Source organism: Mus pahari, chromosome 3, assembly GCF_900095145.1.
Source record: "Mus pahari chromosome 3, PAHARI_EIJ_v1.1, whole genome shotgun sequence".
NCBI lineage: Eukaryota > Metazoa > Chordata > Mammalia > Rodentia > Muridae > Mus > Mus pahari.
In genome coordinates, this window is record NC_034592.1 from 128,439,928 (window position 1) to 128,461,095 (window position 21,168).

The window sequence follows — 21,168 nt, forward strand, 5'->3', positions numbered from 1 at the left end:
TAAGTTTTGCCTGCCTTTGGAAAAATTTCATTAAGCCAGTGGAACAAATGAGGCAATTGTTACTCCGAAGGAAGGGGTTCTGGTTTCTATTGCTGGGATTCAATATCCTTGAGCTTTAATGAACGTTTGTGTGAAGTACATGCCGTATATGTACCTATCACGTATAGACACAGACATGCTATGTACATGTATTGAAGGTCCCAATAGCCTGTATCTGAATGGTGACAAAGAACAGTTTAAATCCCATCTTTAAAAAGCGTGACATCTCTTTCTGCCATTTCCTTCCCCCCACCCCACCCCAGAATGGGTTTTATCTATCCTCCATAACCCCACTTTTGATCCCAGAATGGTTTTTATCTGTCCCTAGCAGGGCACAATGACTAAGGGGCAGTAACAAATGGAAATTATGTACACAAAAGGATAATGCTACAGAAGTCTCTCTTTATTATGGCAGCTATTTGGAAATTAGAGTGCATTTTCCCCATTGAAACAAAGTTGTTCCTGGCTGGCTTCCCGGGCCAACCCACAAAAGCTTATTTAATCCATAATGTCTGTGCAGTATGGCACCGTGTTAATTGTGCTATAGAACCCAAGCACCACCCTACGGTTCCCATGGATAAATGCATTTCAAGTTAAAATTGAGATTCCAGGAACAAACTTTGTCCCTTGCTCCCCTCCAGGGCAGTGGCAGCCCCCTGTCTTCAGTTCTTGCCCACCTCTTCCTTCCCACCCCTGCTGTGATGGTCATATCTGATCCGTGCTGGTTTTTGTGTGATGGGTGTTTTTTTTTTTTTTTTTTTTTTCACATGAACTAGAAGGATGGCTCTCAGATAGGTTATGGCCTAGGGCAGAAAAGCCCAAGGGAGTTGGGGGAGGAAAAGTCTTTGTTGAATTGAGAGGTTATGGGCTTGCAATTTCTTGTCAGTTTACCCCTTGCATGGATACTATAATCCTGAAATCTACAGGACCTTTCTTTCATTAGACTTGGCTTGGGGAGGGCTTTTGGACCATGTATATCCTGGTTTATTTCCCCCATGGCTAAGGGGGAAGATCTGGGTCACTGTTTGTACCTTCCCATGAAGAGGGCCAGAAGTGGCTGGTGTTGAGATTAACATCCCCAGGACAGTGTTTCCTAAAGATGTCCATATACATAATGGACTCCATAGAGAGCTCACTGCATACGTGCAGTTTTAGGTCGAAGATGTTTCATAGTTACTTCCCATTGATGGCAGAGGATAATGGTTTCCCACTTGTGATAGAAATTTCCTGATAAAATATTTTTATTTAAGCCCAATGTGAATTGATTTAGAGAAAATTATGAAGCTAAAGCACGAGGGGTGTGTGTGTGTGTGTGTGTATGAGAGAGAGAGAGAGAGAGAGAGAGAGAGAGAGAGAGAGAGAGAGAGCTGCTTGATGAACTGTTTTAGTCAAATGATTTGAGATCAAGTAGAAAAAATTGGGCTACACACAGTATGGAGTCCACACTTGTGTTTATTTTCTTCTTTTAAGATTTATTTATTTTATGTGTGTGAGTGTTTTCCCTGCCTGTCTGTGTGTGTACCACATGCATGCCTGGTCCCCTTGGATGTCAAAGGAGGGCACCAGACCCTCTAGAGATGCTCCGAGGGGTGATTGTAAAGCACAGTAACTCCTGACTTCTGACTTTGAAGTAGTCTTTAGGATGATACTTAACTTCATTCAGTTAAGCAAGTGAAAATTGCCTGTCAGTTTATATGCAAGTGTTCTTCCTGTGATAAGCTGCACACTGAGTCATAACATTTGCTGTCTTGGTGTGTCACAGGGCTGGCAGGTAGCTAGGATGTTGAGACAGTTCTTGGGACAGTCCACCCTCCTAAGTGCTGGAAGGTTCCACTTCTCACACTGTGACTGATGAAGGTTCCAGGAAACCTTAACTTACATGAGACCCCTCTGGGTCTCTAGTTCTGCATCATGGTCAGCGGATGCTGCATGGTGGCAGGTCTTGGTTGTCAGGTTGAGGACCCTAGGTTCAGGAACCGTTGCCATCTTCTTGGCCCCAGGGGAGGGTCTGTGAGCATTTCCTTGAGTTCTAATTGATAAAGCAGGACCCACACTGAGCGGTGCCTGGAATGAGAAAAGTAGCTTAGTGCTGGAGAGATTGTTCATCAGTTAAAGGCACTTGTTGCTCTTCCAGAGGACCCAAGTTCAATTCCCAGTCATCTCCAGGGTATCCAACACCTCTGGGTTTCTACATGCACATGTTATTAGAAAACAAAACAAAACAGAACAAAACAGGGGGCTGGAGAGATGACTCGGTGGTTAAGAGCACTGACTGCTTTTCCAGAGGTCCTGGGTTCAATTCCCAGCAACCACATGGTGGCTCATAACCATCTATAATGGGATCTGATGCCATCTTCTGGTGTGTCTGAAGACAGAAACAGTGTATTCACATAAATAAAATAAATAAATCTTTTTTAAAAAAAAAAAAAACTAAATAAATAAAGTTAAAAATAAATCTTAAACAAAAGGAAGTTAGCAGAGGAGCTAGAGATACAGCGCAGAGGAATTAGCTAGCATTGGTGAAACCCTGGGTTCAAAAGTTCAATCCCGAGGGTGGGGGGTGGGGAAGAGAGAAGAGAGCTCTCGAGGGTACACCCTCAGTCATAGGTGTGTGGCTGCGAGCAGGCCAGGAAGCAGCATTCCTCGGTGGTTTCTCCTATAAGTCCCTGCCTTGAGCTCCTGCCCTGACTTTCTTTAGTGATAGTCTGCGACATGGATGTGTAAGATGAAATAAACTCTTCTCTCCCCGAGTTTCCTTTGGTTCTAGTGTTTATCACAGCAGTAGAAAGCGAACTGGTGATCACAGATGCTTAGGTGCTATGTGACTCCAACGTGAGACGTGGGCTCTGGGCTTAGAGAAACTGGCTAAGAGTGCCAACAAATCTGGGAGTAAACACGGCTTTGCCACTGTGTGCCGGAGACCAGCCCATCCCAGTTTGCCCAGGACTTCACTGGCTTTTGGCATGACTGCTCATATCCCGAGTGTCACCTCTGTCTCAGCAAAGGACAGTTGGCCACTGTAACCGTGTTAGAAGAAAGTGTGGAATGGAAAGGTCTTCTGCCCAGTATGCCAAGGAAGGCTTTCAGATGTTTACTATGACAAACACAACACTCTGGCAAAATATAACTTTAACTAACAACCCAATGATGTCATACTGCCCCCCCCAACAAGCACAGCCTAACTTTCAGCAACATTGTTCTCTCTCCCCCCTCAGGTGTAATGGGCAGCAGCAGGTCCCAAGCTCCAGGAGCCTAGAGGAAGAAGGAGTTGGCCTGCCTTCACCTCACTTTTTTTTTTTTTTTTTTAGATTTTATTTATTTATTTTATGTAAGTACACTGTAGCTGTCTTCAGACACTCCAAAAGAGGGCGCCAGATCTTGTTATGAGCCACCATGTGGTTGCTGGGATTTGAACTCTGGACCTTTGGAAGAGCAGTCGGGTGCTCTTACCCATTGTGCCATCTCACCAGCCCCTTCACCTCACTTTTGATTGTCTCTGTTCATGTGTGCATTTTCACAGAGAAAAGGCAAACCTCGCTGTTACTGTCTGCAACGACAAGGAGGAGATCATGGCCCACTCCATCTTCTTGGACTATCCCAACTGGAACGTTGCCAAGCAGGACAACTGGATCCCAGTGTTCAGGGAACTTGACAGAGAAATCCCATGCACAGTAAGAAAGCACAAAGCGCATTGGTTAGAACAGCCCACTGTGGAAGGGGGGACCTGGTTTCAGACAAGTGTCAACCTGTTTCTGGGTTGAGAAACCCAACTGATGCAGAAAGCATTATAACAGTTAATAACCAAGGGGTAGGAAGCTGGAGTCCAGGAAGCCACAGTGTACAGGGTGGGTACATGGGGGCTTCATCAACCAGCTGCCACCATGGCCTACCTCGTGCTTTTACAGTAACAAGAGTTATAAGCAAGGAATTTGTGTGTCAGATATGCACATCCCACTGATATCTCTGTGTCCTTGAGTGAGGTCTGTGATATCCCCTGTCACCTAGGTAGTTGCCCTAGAAATGACAACAGAGCCTCAGACCTTTTTTTTTTTTGTTGTTGTTGTTGTTTGTTTTTTCAAGACAGGGTTTCTCTGTATAGCCCTAGCTGTCCTGGAACTCACTTTGTAGACCAGGCTGGCCTCGAACTCAGAAATCTGCCTGCCTCCAGAGCCTCAGACAGTCATATTTTGTAACATTAAAAAATGGTAGCGGCTGGTCCCTTTGATTTCAGGAGGCCATTATGGATTTGAAGTTAGCTGGTCTGAACTGGGATGTGCTGTAAATATAAGACACACTTGATTTGAAGTACTCAGTAGGAAAAAAAAGTGTGAAGTATGCCCTTAGTGAGGGTTTTTTTTTATATTAATAATCTAGGTATGGTCACTTAAGCCTGTGATCACAATAATTAAAAGGCTGAGTCAGGAGGATTGCTGTGAGCTCAAGTAAGTGGCCAGCCAGGTCTCTGTCACAAGACCTTGTCTCAAAGCAAATAAATAATCAAATATAATCATTTTAATATTATGTGTTAATTATATAATGAACATATTAGGTTAAATAAAACATTTAAAACCAACATGCTTATTCATCCTTTTTCTTGGGTATATGTGTGCTTATGCCTAGGACGTGTATGTATATGCGCATTCATATGTGTGAATGTTGCTGAATATATGACGTGGCATGTCTGTGGAGGTCAGGGCAGCCTTAGGTGTCAGTCCTTGCCTCTACCTTATTTGTGCCAGGGTCTCAGTTGGCCATTTTCTGCCACTATGCCAAGGCAACCGGGCCTCAAGCTCCCAGTCATTTGCCTTTCTTCTCCTCCCATGTTCACGTAGGAATGCTGAGATTCCAGGCAGGTGGGTTACATGTCTGCCTTTTCTGTGTGCGTGTTGGGCATTTGAACTCAGATCTTCACGCTTGCTGTGCAAGCACCGTTACCCACAGAGCCATCTCCCCAGCCCCAACTCAGTTCTTTTATGATGTACTTGCCAGAAAATGTGGAATTACATTGGCTTTGCATCTGTAACGTTACCTTTCTGCTGAGCATCACCGATTAAGCCTTAATGAAATCCTCAGCGTAGTGTCCATCCCATTAGCATGTGCAACCAAGTAATGGGTTTTGTCTTAAAGAGGTTTTGAGAGCAAATCCTGAATTTTCTAGATAAATTGAGCGAGCAGCAAGCCATGTACTCCAAGGCCAGCCCTGTTCGATGCTAAACAGATGCTCAGAAAGGTTATAGGATTAAAGGATTAACACAGAGAAAGTGCTTAGGACCCTATTGTATGTTGGTATCTGGATTTGGAGTTTGTGCTTTGTGCTTTGGGGGAATTTTCAAGGTCACAGGTCAAACTCACAATTCTTGCCAATTCCTGCTGAGTGCTTCTGAGTCACACGCTGCCACCGTCATCTAACAGAAGTGGAGACAGCACAGAGCTATGTAGTTAGTAACCCAAGGCTACCTAGAAAACTACAGTCAGCTCTTTTCATCTTCAGGTTCCACACCCATGGATTCAACCGATTAGTGATGGAAAGTGTTGCTTTTTAAAATTTGTACATAAATTGAACACATGCAGAGCTTCTTCTTGTTATTTCCAAACAACACAGTATCCTGTCGACCCACACTTAAGATACGCACATCAGAGACATATGCTAGTTGTACACAGATACTATGCCATTTGAGAGAGAGACCAGAGTTGTGAGCCTCCGTCAATTTCAGTATCTGCAGAGGTCTAGGAACCAATATCCAAAACTGATACGGAGGGAAGGGCAGCTTTGCTAGCAAATGGAGAAACACAGAATTCCCACTCTCCCAGGGCAAACGCCAGCACTACTCTGAGAAGCCAGCTACATCTGAGTTGTTTCTAGAATGCTCATGAACACAGGGACCCAGAGATGGCTATATGGGAGGACTGTTAGTGTTTAGGTCAGTTAATCTCCAAAGGTTAAAAGGATGGATGTCTTAAAGCTTGGCAGCTGAAAGCCATGTGAGAGTCTTGCTTCTCTGAGTTTTTAACTCCCAGGTTTTCTAGATCCCAGGAGTAATAATTTTATGTGGACTCTGGGAATGTTGAACAACAACAACAACAACAACAAAAGGCTTTGGATTCCTAGTGTGGCATCTGCCTTCCATCCTTCAGTTTCATAAGAGAATCTCTCCCCCGTGTCTCATGAATAGAGCAGCAGCTGCTGGCTCAGGAGCCCTGGGCAAAGGGTGATTGTTTTTCACTTGGCATAGACACCCCCAAAGGCACGACTACGGAGTCCATAATCGATTTCACTCCCCTGCAGGCTCTTCCCTACCCACAATTCATCCACGAGGGCAGGGGCAAGGGCTGGGTACTCTAGACTCAGAGTCCTCATTTCCTTAAATAATTCTGTGCTCATCAGACAGAAGGCAGTGAGTGAAGTGTCCAGGGGGCCCGGACTGCTATCTGGGTGTCTTGTCAGTTTGCTGTAAGCTGTCACCCACACGTGCTGTCCAGCCCCGCCCCTGGGACTGCTCTGAGCCATGCTCTGTCTTCCCGTCCTTTTTACCCCTGCAGCCCCTGAACACGCTGTTTATGCACTTCTTTGTGGCTGTGGACGAGTATGCCACTGGCTGCCTCAAAGAGATCATCCGGTGAGTGGAGGGGGCCTTATCGATGGCGACCGTGAAAGATGCCCTACGAAATAGTTTTCAAATGACATGAAGCATTTAATTTGCTTATAGTTTATCATGATATCAATCCTCTTACTTTACTAGTGGCAGTAAAGAAACTAATTGAATTCTTTAAATTTGCTGTCTAACAAGCCCTCATTTTAAACTGCTCCCCTCTGAGGCCAACAGGTATACAGTAATTTTAAGAAATGGATCGGGGTGGTCAGAAAAAAAAGTCAAGCCTCACCAACTTACAAGTTTTCAAAATTAGATTTCCTTGGCCCTCTCTTTAGAAATTCATATGGACACAGCAGGCTGCAGTAGCATCTCGAATAACAGGGTGTGGGGAAGGATGAGAGCAGAGCCATCAAGTCATGGCGATGCATCTCTGACAGCCTGTGCAGACCTCCGGGTGAGGGTTGGGGGGGGGGTGGGCTCAGCTTTCAGGTCACTGTGTAATGTCACACCAGACCATCCAGATGCCAGGTCAAAGGTTAATGTCAGCAGAAATCTGGTGTGCCGCTCGGACACCGTGCCCTTTTATTCCCGAGGCCTCCACCAGGCTGACGGGAGAGGAGCTCTTTGGAATGGAAGGAAAAGTAGAGGGGGAAGAAAGTAGCCTGGGAGACACAATGGCCTTGGCAGGCAGGGAAGAACTGAGCCCATGTGACTTTGCAGATGCCTTGTTTCCTCACGGGCAGGGAGCGTGACTGCTTTGTTACTAACACGGTCCCACCCTGTCTTTCCTCTCCAGGACTGTGTTCAAGGCAGTACCAGAACTGTACTTCATATTCCTTATAGTGCCAACATATCTGAGCCTGGGTAAGGTCCTCAACAGTCCAGTGTCCCCAGTAGCTGACAGGGAACTTCAGCTTAAAGTAGGACAATTAGGAATGGGAAAGAAGATTGGTTGCCAGACTTGAAGCATCTCATGTGTATTCTTGATTATGACCAGTTAAGGCTCCATGTGGAATGGGAACCCCATTTTGTTCTGAAATCCTCGAGTTATCCCTTGATAAAAACAAGGACATGGTTCTTTCTTTCTGTGATTTAGGCTCAACTCTGATAACCGTGTTTGACCAAGTGGGGAACATTCCTTGTCTGAACTATAATGAAGACTTTGCAGTGCACATATGTCACAGGCACAACCACTACCCTCAGCTGCATATTCGCAAAGCCAGGTACGGTTGGCACAGTGCCTATGTGATGTAAACCTCTCGGGACGGTCAATTTTATGCGTCTTTTTAAGGGATCCTCAATCAGGTAGATTACATTTTTATGATACTCATAACATCCATTCAAGGCTTCCTAGAGTCTCTTGGATAGCATAATTAGCAAGACTATCTGGTGATTTTCATTTGGTTCTGTGTGGCTGCAGAATGTATGCATTTTCTGCTAGGGATTCTAAAATGCAGTCTTTAATCCTGCAAAGAGTTAGATAACTATGAAAAAATTTGAAGACGAATCTGCCAATTTAGTTTTCCTAGTAAACCCCACCTGTGTTCGAACACTTAATGAATAAGGATGCTATTGTCTCCAAGAGGAGTTTTCCAGTTGGAGTCTTTACTATCAGTGTCCCATGACATCCCCCAAGTGTAGCAGTTTAAGGGTCTAGCTGTAGCAAAGCATGTTTTCCAAGATAGCCCTGTTTTATCTTTCACCCTGCTTCCCCCATTACAGTGTGACTTTAACCAGTCCTCTCGTCAGTCAGTGGGCTGTGCGTGCCCTCTGTGTGACTCAGGGAGGCTGCGAATGTTCTCACCGGCCCAGCTTGGTGGAAGAGTGCGCTAAGTCTTGGAAGCTTCTGCCTGGTTCTCTTTGGATGCTTCATCTGATGGAAGTCAGCTGTGGATCAGGAGGTTTTCCATCCTGATAGCTGTGATGGAGAGGTCTCGGGTTGTTATGCTAGTCAGCACCACACAGCTGTATATGGGAGCCATTGTAGACAGCCAGTGAAGGAGGGTCCCTGCAGGTGTAGGCAGGTAGGGCAATGGACCTCGACGAGATGGGAATGGCATTTTGGTTCAGATTGACTTCGGTCAACCTGGATCAAGCTTCAGGGAGCCTGATGCCAGGTGGTTTATTGCCAGTATATTTAAACACAGAATAATTTGGAAAAAAGATTCCCAGTGTAATATAATCCCTGGTGCATGAAGAGAGTAGATATATCAAAGCTCATCTCAGGGTACATGTCATTACTTCCATCAAGATGGGTTCTGGAGATGGGCTACCTGTATTAGCTTAAGAGCCTAAGAAAGAAAGGACCTGGGCTGGTCTCGGTCATACATACAGGATAGATGTTATTTGGACTATTAGCCACCTCTAGTCATGGTTGAGGGAACTTGGGGGCGCCCCTGGCTGTATAGATGATATAAGGGTCATTTAGACTATTAGGTGTCTCTGGTCCTGGTTGTCCTGGTTGTGGGAGCTTGGAGGAGTCTCTGGCTGTAAAGGTTATTTAGAATCTGAGCCACCCCTGGTTCAGAAGCTTGATATGGCCTGGCCCAACAGATAACACAGATCTCCAGGTTATTCATCACCTTCGGTTCCCGGCCTTCTAGGGAAACAGGCTATATGCTCTTCCCTCTGAAAGGACAATCCTGGGTGCTTGACATTCTTGGTTTTCCTGGAAATGTGTGGGAGACTTGTGCTCCCAACAAGGCAGCCTAAGAGGACACCTTACTGCAGCATACTGAGACCCCAAATGAGGACCCTTTATGCTCCCAACAGAGTTCCAGCTTAAAATTATGAGGACACAATAATAACCTGCTTTGACCTAAGAGTACATTAGGAAGCGCCTTCACACAGACGACCACTTCCCTGTGGAGACTTAATTGTACCCTCTTCACTTCCGTATTTGACAGATATTTCAGAAAAGTATCAAAATTGGCTGTTTTTTTTTTAAAGCAAGAGTGTGTCATATTCCATCATCATTTTAAAGATCATGTGATGATAACAGTTGTAGATCAAGACTCTGATCTTGGTTCTTCCACTTGTCAGTGAGCTAGTTTGCAAAAAAGAATCAATGCTGTGGGCGCCACGTGTCTCTCTGTTAGCGGTGTACTATGTTTTCTATGGTACAGAACTGTTGCGAAGGTCTGTGACTTACCGTAAGCCTTGCACCTAGTGTACCTCTGATTACATATAACAACCCAAGAAGCACTGAATATTATTTATTGCAGACACTGGAGGCTTGCCTACCCTGTGCAGTTTCCTGAGGTGGATGCCAGCACCACATAATATATCACAAAGGAGCTGCGAGTTAAGAGGAGGAGGGGCTTCTGTGCAATGAACTGTAAAGATATTAGTTTATAAGAGGGAAGGGCACAGAGCAATACACACAGCCTCATATGCCCTCCCCACATAAGAATCGCCCTTTGAGTGTTTACTGGTATGTATGCACTGTGTCTGTGGTACATCCCCATTCAACAACATGTACATGGTGAGCAGCTGAAGGAAAAAATATATATGCTGATTACCTCAGTCTTACGATGTACACAAACCATAAAGCTAGTCTGTAGAAATCAGGTTAGTGGTTCCTATGATCCAACAGAAAGTGAGACTGTGAGGGGCAAGAAGGGATCGTGCTGGGGGACAGGTGACTGTGAGAGTACACTGGTGGGGTACATTGTGCAGTTGTCCAAGCTCATCAAACTATGTTCTGAAGATCATGTACCTTCTGATACCTTACCATGCCTCCCTGAAAAAATAAATAACTTAAAAGAAATAAAGACTTCACAAACAAGGTGACCCCTTGAATTTGGTCTGGGGAGCAGGGAGGGGGATGAATCACAATTCAACCAAAGGGCAGAGTGGGCAAAGGTGCGGAGGCCGATAGGAGGGTATGGCTGCTTGCTCTTCCATGTGTGGCAGGAAGGGCAGGGACACCCTCAGCTGTTCAGGAAGTCACCTTCTTTAAGAACATTTTATTGATAACATATTCACAAATTGGTGGGTTTTTTTTTTAATGAAAAATTCCCATAAATGAAAGTTTTATGATATTTTAGGAAATATAATAGTTATTATAACTTTATCTTAATTTTATTGTAAAAGCTCTCAGTTTTCCCTTGCCATTTTTACTATTACTCTCAGATTTAGGGATTAGAATTATCTATAGCTAGGTACACAAGCAAGCACTGTTGACCTCCCTCGCCCCCACCCCCTCATATCTGTTCAGCATCCAAGGATTCAATCAAAATACTTCCTGCACAAACAACAGCATAATGCGCCGGCTGGCAGACTGCTCGCTTGCTGTGTGCAAAGTCCTGAATTCGGGCTGGAGTTTGCAAAGAACAGTGAAACTCAGATATTTTTTTGGGAAAAAAAAATCACCCCTGAGCCTGGTGTGCTGCCATGTGCTTGTTCTCCTGGCACCTGGAAGCAGAAGCAGAAGGACCCTAGCTCAAAGCCCATCTGGGCTACATGGTGAGACCCTGTCTCAAAAAGCCCAGAGGTAGGGCGGGAGGACTGCAGAAATGGCTCAGCGGTTAAGATGACTCGCTGCTCTCGCATAGGACCCACGTGGCATCTTACAACTGTAACTCTGGTTCTAGAGGACCCAGTATTGCCCTCTGGCTTCTGTGAGCACTGGGAGAGGAAGACAATCAGTAGGAGGAGGAGGGTACAAGAAGGTATTAAGGGGCAAAGAGACCAAATACATGGCATATGTGTATGAAAACATCAGACCCAGTCACATTGTCACACATAACTTAAGATGATAAAACCATTGAAAAGGCATCTTGTTCTTTCTTATGTTTCTGATGAGGTCTGTTCCAAGATGGCCTGCCCATTGTGTGGCCATATTTCCTTTAGCTGTTAGTTACTTAGAGAAATGGTAACGGTTGGTTTTGATTGTCACCTTGATCCTGTTGGTAAGTACCTGGGAGACTATATTTGTGAGGGAGTTTCCAGAGAGGATTTACTCAGGTGAAGACATCATGAATATGGGCAGCACCATCCTCTATTCAGGAGGCTTGAGTGGGATAGGAGAATCGGGAAGCCAGAGAGCGCAGGCGGCGTCTCTGTCTCCTGATGTTCATGTTCATTTCCCCATATTAAGTTGTTCTTCTCAGGTATGTGTTACAACAGGGCACAGAAGTTTAGTTGTTTTTCTATAACACAGATACCATGGGGAAATATTAATCATGGTATTTTATTTTCAATAACATAGGTACCCAAAAGAGGAATGTCTTTGGGTGAGAAATACTGAGACTTAAAAGGAGTTCTCAAATTGGTCAACCAAAATATGTCAGCTCATATAATAACCAACAACTGCTTCTTTAGACCCAGTGATTGTATAAATTATTCGATAAGATTCTTTTCATCTTTTTTTGTTCAGAGCTAGAGATCAAACTTGAGGTTTTGCACATGATGAACGAACTCTATCTCCAGGCCCTGGATATTCTCAGTTATTGAAAAGTCTTTGGGCTTTTTTTTTTTTTTAAAGATTCATTTATTTATTTTATGTATATGAATACACTGTAGTTTTCTTCAGACACCAGAAGAGGGCATTGGATCCCTATTACAGATGGTTGTGAGCCACCATGTGGTTGCTGGGAATTGAACTTAGGACCTCTGGAAGATCAGTCAGTGTTCTTAACTGCTGAGCCATCTCTCCAGCCCTACTCAAAAGTTTTTAATCTGCTAGAGCAAAATGGTATTTTTGTTGTTTTAAGTTGTGCTTAATGTGTGTGAGTGTCATTTTCCAAGTTCCATTTTAAATGAGCAAAACACTTAAATTTAAAAGCGTTTCCAGTTTAGAGATTATCCTGATGGATGACTGAGTGTGTAGACAGTTCTTTAGGGGAAAGATTAGGTTGAATGTGGGGGGCCACAAATTAACCTACAAATGAAGGAGGTAAAAGTATTATTACGTATTTCCAAAAATTACGTATTTCTTTTTAAAGATGGTTTTATTACATTTATTTTATGTGTGTGTGCGTGCGTGTGCCTGAATTCACGTGTTACATAGCACATGTGTGGAGGGCAGAGGACATCTTGTGGGAGTCAGTGCTCTCCTTCCCTATTTGGGTGCCAGGGATTGACCTCAGGTTGTCAGCAAGCACCGCTGCCGGCTGTGCCTTCTTACTGGCCCTCCAAAGTTCCTGATGTTTGCTTTTTACATATAGTTAGTATATCCATTTGGATCTTATGAATTATCATTTCCCAGAGGAATAGTAAGACTTACTCATGTTCTCCAAGACATTTTTACATTAGAAAAGTTGCTTATAAATGCAGTGTTCAAAAGTGCCATGCACACTAGCAGCCCATCAAAACGATCCATTTCTTTTTCCTTTCAGTAAGGTAATTCCTTTGTGAACATACTCCCTGGCACCCTGTCTCCTGTTGAGGGTATAGGTAAACAGGAGAAAAGACAAAAGCTGTCCTCAGTCCAGCTCTCAGGAAGCATTTACTTACTGTTCTATAACTTTCCAGTTGCTGTGATAAAATACCTGGACAAAGCAAATTAAGGGGGAAAGTTTCTTCTAGCTCACAGTTCAAGACTTCAGCCAGTCATGGCGAAGTAAGGCAGCAGGGGCATGAAGCAGTAACTGTAACACTGTAACACTATCTTCAGAAGACTGCAGGAACTCCTGTTACTGTCTGGCTCTCTTTCTAGGTTTATACAATCTAGGATCCCAGTCAGGGAATGGGGCCGCCCACTGTGGGCAGGGCTTCCTACCTCCATAAATATAATCAAGATAACCTTCCCCAGCTGTGTCCAGACACTAACCTAACCTGGCTAGTCTCTCACAGGTGTGCCCAGAGAGTTACCTGTTAGTGATGCTAGATCTTGTCAAGTTGATAGTACTAACCCTCAGTTACAGCAATCGATAGTTCCTATCCCATCCCAGTTTCTCCCTTGGCTTCTCATCCTCTCCTTTTTTTTTTTCTTTCTTTTTTCCCTTTTTCCTCTCTTAAGACTTTGTAGCATGGGCTATGACCTTCCAGTGGGTAGGGCCCACAAAGCTAGAAATAAACCTTTGGGTAACTTGTCTTGATCATCAGCCTTTGATGGCTTAACTGTTCTGTTTGCTCACAAAATCCGAAGGAACAAATCCCAAGGGGGACATTGTCCCAGTGTAAAGAGACAAGGAGGGGGCATATACATTAAGAGGAGGGCACAGTAGTGAGTTCAGGTGGAGACAGGGACACAGGCAATGCTTTTGCCTGAAGAAGGTATAGAAGTGTAACATTTAAAAAAAAAACCCTATCCAAAATGAACAGATTGGAGTTTTAGGATTTGTGGGTCTAAAATCTTGAAACTTTGTGTGAGCCCTACCCCCTTAAGAGCACTAGAAACACAAAGGCATTATTGCACAGTGTGGTGGAGTAGGCGTGGCCGCACGCCTCTTAGGCCACCACATTACTCTTATTTCCCCCACGTTTGACATCTGTTTCATCAGTAGCCACTTGCACTGATAATTAATGGTGATGAACGCAGTTCTTAAGACAGTAAACCAGGGGAGGGTTTGGGGATGTAATTATCCCTCCGCTATTTAACTAGCAACATATTCAGAACCAAATGAATTAACACCATAATCCCTTCTCCTGTCTCTTTCATTTAGCCACGAGGAAAATGATGCTGTAATCTGCCCTTCTACTCAGACACTAATTAAGGAAGTTACTCTTCCCTGTCTTTCATTACGTTGGAAACAAAGCAAAGCTGCTACTGGCCACACCTTTAAAAACTACAGTGTGCGTAATTAACCTTCAGTGGTGGACTGAGATGTTGCCGGCTTAGGAAGGCCGGCTTGGCCTTGGAGTGGTGGTGGTAGGGGGGCTTCTTTTCCACGTCCTTGTGGGTTTAGGGAAGACTAGGTGGAGAGAAGGGTTGTGTACTGTCTGGTAGTGTTTCGAAGTAGCTTGACGTTGCTTGCCTGGCATCCTGCCTATTTGACGATGACTACAGTTAATCATGTTGGCTCAAATAGGTGAAAATTTTCTTTATCAGGAGAGAGGAAATCAGGAGCTCTGTAAATGTTTTAGGAGATGAAAATGTGCTCAAATTTGATTGTTACAGTTGCACACTTGTACCAAATCATCATACAAATCTCTCAAATATGTGTAATTTGCATTAATAAAAATTTAAGACTTTAACCTTTAAAAAGTAAAAGTAAAACATTTAAACAAATTGTTTTTTTTAAAAACAAAACAAAACAAAACAAAACCAAAAAAAACCAAAGTCCTACCTTTCTCGAGTCCGGCCTGGCCCACAAATTAAGTTCCATGAAATCCAGGGTTGTTATACAACCAAACCAAACCAAAAATCCCAAACAACAACAAAAACCTACCTTTCATTTCCAGAGGCAGTTACTTTTTAATAGATATAGTTCTGAATGTATGTCCCTGCGCCATGTGCATACCTGGTACCAGAAGGCAGCATTGGGTCCACTGGAGCTGGAGTTCCAGATGGTGGTAAGCAATGGTGTGAGTGCTGGACTCGAACCCCGGTCCTCTGGAAGAGCAGCCAGCGTTCCTAACCACTGAGCAACCCCTCCAGAAGTTAATTTTACGAGACATGCTTTTTTCAGTTTGACTTCTAAGCAGCTCCTGGGAATTTAATGTTTTGAGCTCTAAGTTAAGAAGATCCAGAGCCATTTTAAAAGGAACTGTCAAACAATTACAGCATTTAACTGGGTTTTTTTTCTTGTGCCCCGGGAAATTTGTCACCAAAACCCCCTGCCAGACATGGTTTGGTGGATAGTCCTCCAGGAGCTGTAGATTACCTTTGTCAAGATCGGTACATGGACCGCAGCGGTCTGGATGGTGGGAACTTACATGGCCTGGCTCATGCTTTGAAGTCTTTCTAAACACTCAGAAAGTTTGGATTTTTAAAATCCACCTCACTTGAAAAGATCACATTTTCTAATGATCCAAAGTTAAATGACTCTAAACACCTGTTTTAAAGTTCTAGAATGGACCGTGTAAAGGATGGAGTTAATTTCCGTAAGAAGACCACTAGAGGGCACAAGAGATCTTGGAAAGAAAAGGGTACTACTCCCGGCCCCTATAAGAGGATGAAAAAGAAACATCTAGTTGGCAACAACTTTTAAGTTGCCCTGTCCTATGTTGAGACACTGTTCTTGATAAAAGCATGATTTGACAAAGCAAACTGTATTCTTTAGAACTAAATTGGATTCTTCCTTTTTTCCCCAAATACACTACAATAAAATATATTTGTAACATTTAAAGTAACAACTTCTTTTATATTTTTAAGTTTTAACTGGAGAGTGCAGACTCTTTAGATAAAGAAGAAGCTTTGAGGCCAGCCGAGGGGTCTGGGACATTTCCTGGACATGCAGGCTGTCTTTGTGCTGTTCTCGCCAAGCTGGGGTAATATTTCCCACCTGAGAATTTGCACAGTGGCATGGCTAGCAGAATGTGTTACACACATCTCTCTGCCTCAAGGGAAGCCAGCCTGTGCCTTCCCTCTAGAATGCTGCTTAAACAGAGAAGACAGGATGTTGCAGCCATGAAGCAATCTGTGAAGCTGTCACCAAGAGGCCTGACCAGCTTGCTAGGAAGAGTTCTCGGGATCCAGGGTGCCACCATGTACCTCCTGGCTAGGTGACACAGTGAAGGATGAATACGTTTGTCTTCCAGAAAGCTGGTTAGAGCCACCACACAGGGCATTCTTAGTTTTGCCACGCCCTAAGTTTGAAAGATACGCAAATTGCCAAGTGAGGTATCTTTGCCAACTTATTAGTTGTAAGGCTTGAATTCAGCTCCATTTTTTTGGGGGGGAGGGTCTGGCATGTTTTTTTAGGGTCTGATGAACACTTGCGTGCTCAAGAGGAGAACAAGTCTGTCTGGGCTGGACCTGTTCTTCTAAAAAGAAAGTATTTTATAGTTGATAGCGCTGACCAGCACATGAATTCCACACCCAAGCAGCATTCTGAATGAACATACAAAGGAATGGCTGCTTTTCAGAACTCCGTTTCTAGTCTTCTTTGTGCTGATGGAGTTATTAACCCCAGATTGGTCATCACCATGGGGATGGGGTACACCCTGCAAATGGCAGGATGCGCCCAGTAAGTAAGCTTGCTACCCTCGCTCACAGTGAGATGGGGTGGTCCTCTTGTCTGACCCCGATAGGCAGTGCCCACAGCTTTAGGCTGCTGGCTCTTGGACATTTTGCTGCATGGGTGGTTCTCCTTAGCCGAGGTGATCTTTCTGTGAGGCAGGCCTTTGTCATATGCCATTAGAGACTTTGAGGCTGATGTCATCCATTATCATTAGCGCTTAGGATGATGCAAGATCTTAAATTATCGATTACCCCAAGGAATGCATTCAGTATGTTGAGCAAGTTCCTCTATCCATTTTGGAGACGGGCTTAAGGGACAGTGTTCCGAACTCCAAGCGATGGATGTTTGCTTCTTGTTTTTTTTCCCAGGAGAGTTGATATTAAGGACTGATTTTGGGCAACTTTGTTACTGTGCAGTGGAAGGTTCAGGGTTAGGTGTAGGGCTCACTGTCTCTCCAGATCTTTATTCCTGATTTTAATATTGAGAATTATTTGTTTTAGTTTAAGATTATGAATATGTGTTTCTTCAGTGTATGAAACATTTACAAACACACACACACACATATACACACTCATGAAAACTGGGAGCCATATATATATATATAATATATATATATATATATATATATATATATATATATATATATATTATATATATATTAGCCATACATATATATAAATATACACTATATAATGATCAAATCTATGTACATCAATGTAGTTAACATCACCATCTCAAACTATTTTCTTTTCTCCTGTTTTGTTTTTGAGACAGGAATTCACTATGTAGCATGGGCTGTCCTGTAACTCACTATGTAGACCAGGGTGGCTTTGAACTCATGGAAATCTGCCTGCTATCCCCACACCCTATTCTGTGCTGGGCTTAAAGCCCCAAACTTTAAAAAAAAATGTTTTCACTTATTCTTTGAGATTTTCACATAATCTACTTCGACCATATCCATTCCTCTCCTGCAACTCTTACCCAACTCTTGTATTCTCTCTCTCTCTCTCTCTCTCTCTCTCTCTCTCTCTCTCTCACCCTCACCCTTCAGCCATTTGGTATAGCTTATGTTGGCTGACTACTCTTGAAAAAATACTCATTGAAAAAAACTGATACTGTCCCCCCGGGCCCCCAGCTGCAGTTGAGTGTAGCTTAGCTCCTCAGCTATGGGTGGGACTTTGTGCCTACTTCCTCTCTCCCATGGCTGGGATTTTTATCTGGCAAACCTTGTGTAGGTCTTACGCATGCCCTTACAATCTTCATGAGTTGATATGCACATTTGTCTCGTGTCTGAAAATGGCTGCTCCCTTGAAGTCACCTCCCACTTCTGGCTGCTACAGTCTTTTTGACACCACTTCCACAGAGATCCCTGAGCCTCAAGGGAAGAGAGAGAACACAGACATTCCATTTGGGGCTGAGCATTCTGGTGTCAGCTGTGCTCTCTGTACACTGACCAGTTGTGTTTCTGTGCTAACTGCGGTCTACTGCAAGGGGCGTCTCCGAGGAGGGTTGAGCTCTGCACTGGTTCAGGCTCTGGGTTCAGACTCCTGGCCTAGAGGAATACTTTGTATTCATTGTGTACATAGCTTTCTTACATTGATAGCTGTCTTAATCCACTTGCCTTAGTTAGTGCTAGGTTGCTGTGAAGAGTCACCAGGACTGTCTTAGTCAGGGTTTCTATTCCTGCACACACATCATGACCAAGAAGCAAGTTGGGGAGGAAACGGTTTATTCCGCTTACATTTCCACATTGCTCTTCATCACCAAAGGAAGTCAGGACTGGAACTCAAGCAGGTCAGAAAGCAGGAGCTGATGCAGAAGCCATGGAGGGATGTTACTTACTGGCTTGCTTCCACTGGCTTACTCAGCCTGCTCTCTTATAGAATCCAAGACTACCAGCCCAGAGATGGTCCCACCCACAAGGGGCCCTCCCCACTTGATCACTAATTGAGAAAATACCTTACAGCTGGATCTCGTGACGGCATTTCCCCAACTGAAGCTCCTTTCTCTGTGATAACTCCAGCCTGTGTCAAGTTGACACAAAACTAGCCAGTACAACCACCATGGCAATTTTTATGAAGGAAAACATTTAGCTGGGGGCTTGCTTCTAGTTTCAGAGGCTTAGTCCATTACCATCATGGCGTGTAGTGTGGTGGCAGGCGTGGCAGGCATGGTGCTGGTGAGTATCTGAGAGCTACAGGCAGAGACAGCAACACTGAGCATAGCAGGAGCTTCTTGAAATTTCCATGTGAGTTTTAAACTTCCAACCGCCCAGTGACACATCTACTCCAAAAAGGCCACACCTCCTAACCCTCCTCAAGTAGTGCCACTCCCTGATGACTAAGCATTCAAATATATGAATCGATGGGCCCATTCTTATTCATACCACCATACCACTTAAAAATTATTAGAAAAATAAATTATTTTTTCCAGTCATGAAAAATAACATATGAATATGCATTGGTAGAACCTTAACTTTTGGTAAAATGCTCTAAAATGGAACTAGAAGCTACTTTCTTTTTTTTAAGAATGTTTTTTTTTTTTTTTTTTTTTTTTGGAACAGTATCATCCAGGATTCTTTTTACAGAAAAAAAAGCCTCTTGTAGAGAGAATCCTTTTTTTTTTTTTTTGCAGGTTAAGAGGGAAGTGAATAGAGTGTTCTAGGTTCTTTCTTTGCTGAGGGTGTGAGGCCTCACACAGAGAGCAAACACTTGCCTGAGAGGCTGCCATGGTGCAGGCAGCAGGCTGCAGCACATCCCACTGCAGGCTCCCAGGGTTCTTCACCCCACTCCTTTCTTAAAGGAGAAAGCTAAGTCCTGATAGTGAAGTCCCTTTGCAGGCTTCTCAGCAGGCCGTGGCAGAAGGTGAAGGAGAAGGGTTCTGCGATGAGCTTCGTCCTCAGTGGCAGCTCTTCCTGGGAATCTGTAAGTCCTGTTGACCAGGGGTCCTCGTCCAGCTGCTGTGTATCCCTTTCCCTTTGCTATCTGACTGTTCGGTATTTGGTATAGATCTCTTATTAGCTCTGAGGTCTGAGTTGCTGGGGTTTTTTTTGTTTGTTTGTTTGTTTTGGTTGGGTCTTTTGTTTTTTTGTTTCCAGTCGGAGTCTCACTGTGTATTCCTGGCTGACCTGGGGCTCACTATGTAGCCCAGGCTGACCTTGAACTCACAGAGCTCAGATTGCCTTTACCTCCTGAGTGGCAAGATGAAAGGTGTGCACCACCACACTCAGCTGGTGTTTTGTTTTGAGACAGCGTATTGTAGCCCAGGTGGTGATGGGGATTGTGCATGCCAGGCCAGTGGCCGACTCATATCCCCAGTTCATCTGTGAGGTTCGATACTGTCTTTGTTGTTTAGATATATTAATTTCATCAAGTTATTTGAAATGTATGTTTGTGTATGTGTGTGTATTTATACATGTATGTATGTGTGTGTGTATGTATGTATGTATGTATGTATGCATGTATGTATATGCCTGACTAAATTATTCCAGCAGTTGAACCTGTGTTGCTAGAGGTCTGGGGTCTGGGTGAAGATTTCCTTCAGACTCCACATTTGTAGGAGTCAGCTATGACTGACTGGAGGTTGTTGTATCGGGGCTGGGAGGAGTTGTGACCTGTCTGGTTGGATGATGAACTTTGGTCACTGAGCCAAGGACGCATCTCTCAAGTGATTTTGCATTTTGTGACTGGTTTTCAAAGAGTTTCACAAAGAATGCCATTTTAAAGGGCATTGTGGGCTTCGGAGCTGGGGAAGATGGGCTTTTGTCAGCTAGAGCTTGTCGCCAGGTTCTGCTGCAGAACCTGGTCTCAGGCAAGGGAGCCCTGGTAGCATCGCTTTCCTTTATCTGAACAGGAAGGGGCACTGCCTGCCTCCTGTGATTGCCAGGAGAAACACAGCAGCAAAGATGGAGTAAGGCCCTGAGCCTTCGACACATCTGTATCCCTCAGTAGATGGGGCTAGTATTAGCCTCAAAGAGAGCACATAGACGATAAAACAGGGTGGTGGAGATGCCAGAGTAATGAATGAGAAGCATAGAGAAAATAAAGGTCTATGGTTAAGTCAGAACATACTGGGGGAAATCATGTGAAGTTGGGATTTTTTTTTTTTTTTTTGTATCAGGAACACAGTTTTAGAGGATCATAGTCAGGAAAAATACAACAGTAAATGTTCTCAAAAGTATGCTGCAATGAAGAAAGGAGTGGAATCCAAGATCTCATCACTGTGTGATAGTAAACCTAGCTCCTGCTTCCTTAAGTAGGGTCAAGGTAATTCATTGTACAATGTCCCTAGAATGGAAGTCAAGTTAAACGTCTCCAGAATGGTGAGCAGGCCTTCATTACCTTCATACCACATCTCCCTCCTAGGAAGTGTAGCGCTGTCTCAGAATAGAAGCTCATAAGAAGGGCATGTAGGGCCCGTGAGATGGTTCAGCAGTCGCTGCCAAGCCTGGCGACCAGAGTTCTAAC

General features: G+C 44.0%; 1 protein-coding gene across 1 annotated transcript in view; it reads left to right on the plus strand.

The window, feature by feature from the left end:
• Positions 1 to 21,168, plus strand: part of Cfap61 (cilia and flagella associated protein 61) — a 276,129-nt gene that overhangs the window by 8,389 nt on the left and 246,572 nt on the right. Inside the window, exons 3-6 of the mRNA XM_029536666.1 lie at positions 3,560 to 3,710; positions 6,580 to 6,656; positions 7,429 to 7,496; positions 7,729 to 7,855. Of these exons, the coding sequence (XP_029392526.1) occupies positions 3,560 to 3,710; positions 6,580 to 6,656; positions 7,429 to 7,496; positions 7,729 to 7,855 (423 nt within the window). The remainder of the gene's footprint in view (positions 1 to 3,559; positions 3,711 to 6,579; positions 6,657 to 7,428; positions 7,497 to 7,728; positions 7,856 to 21,168) is intronic.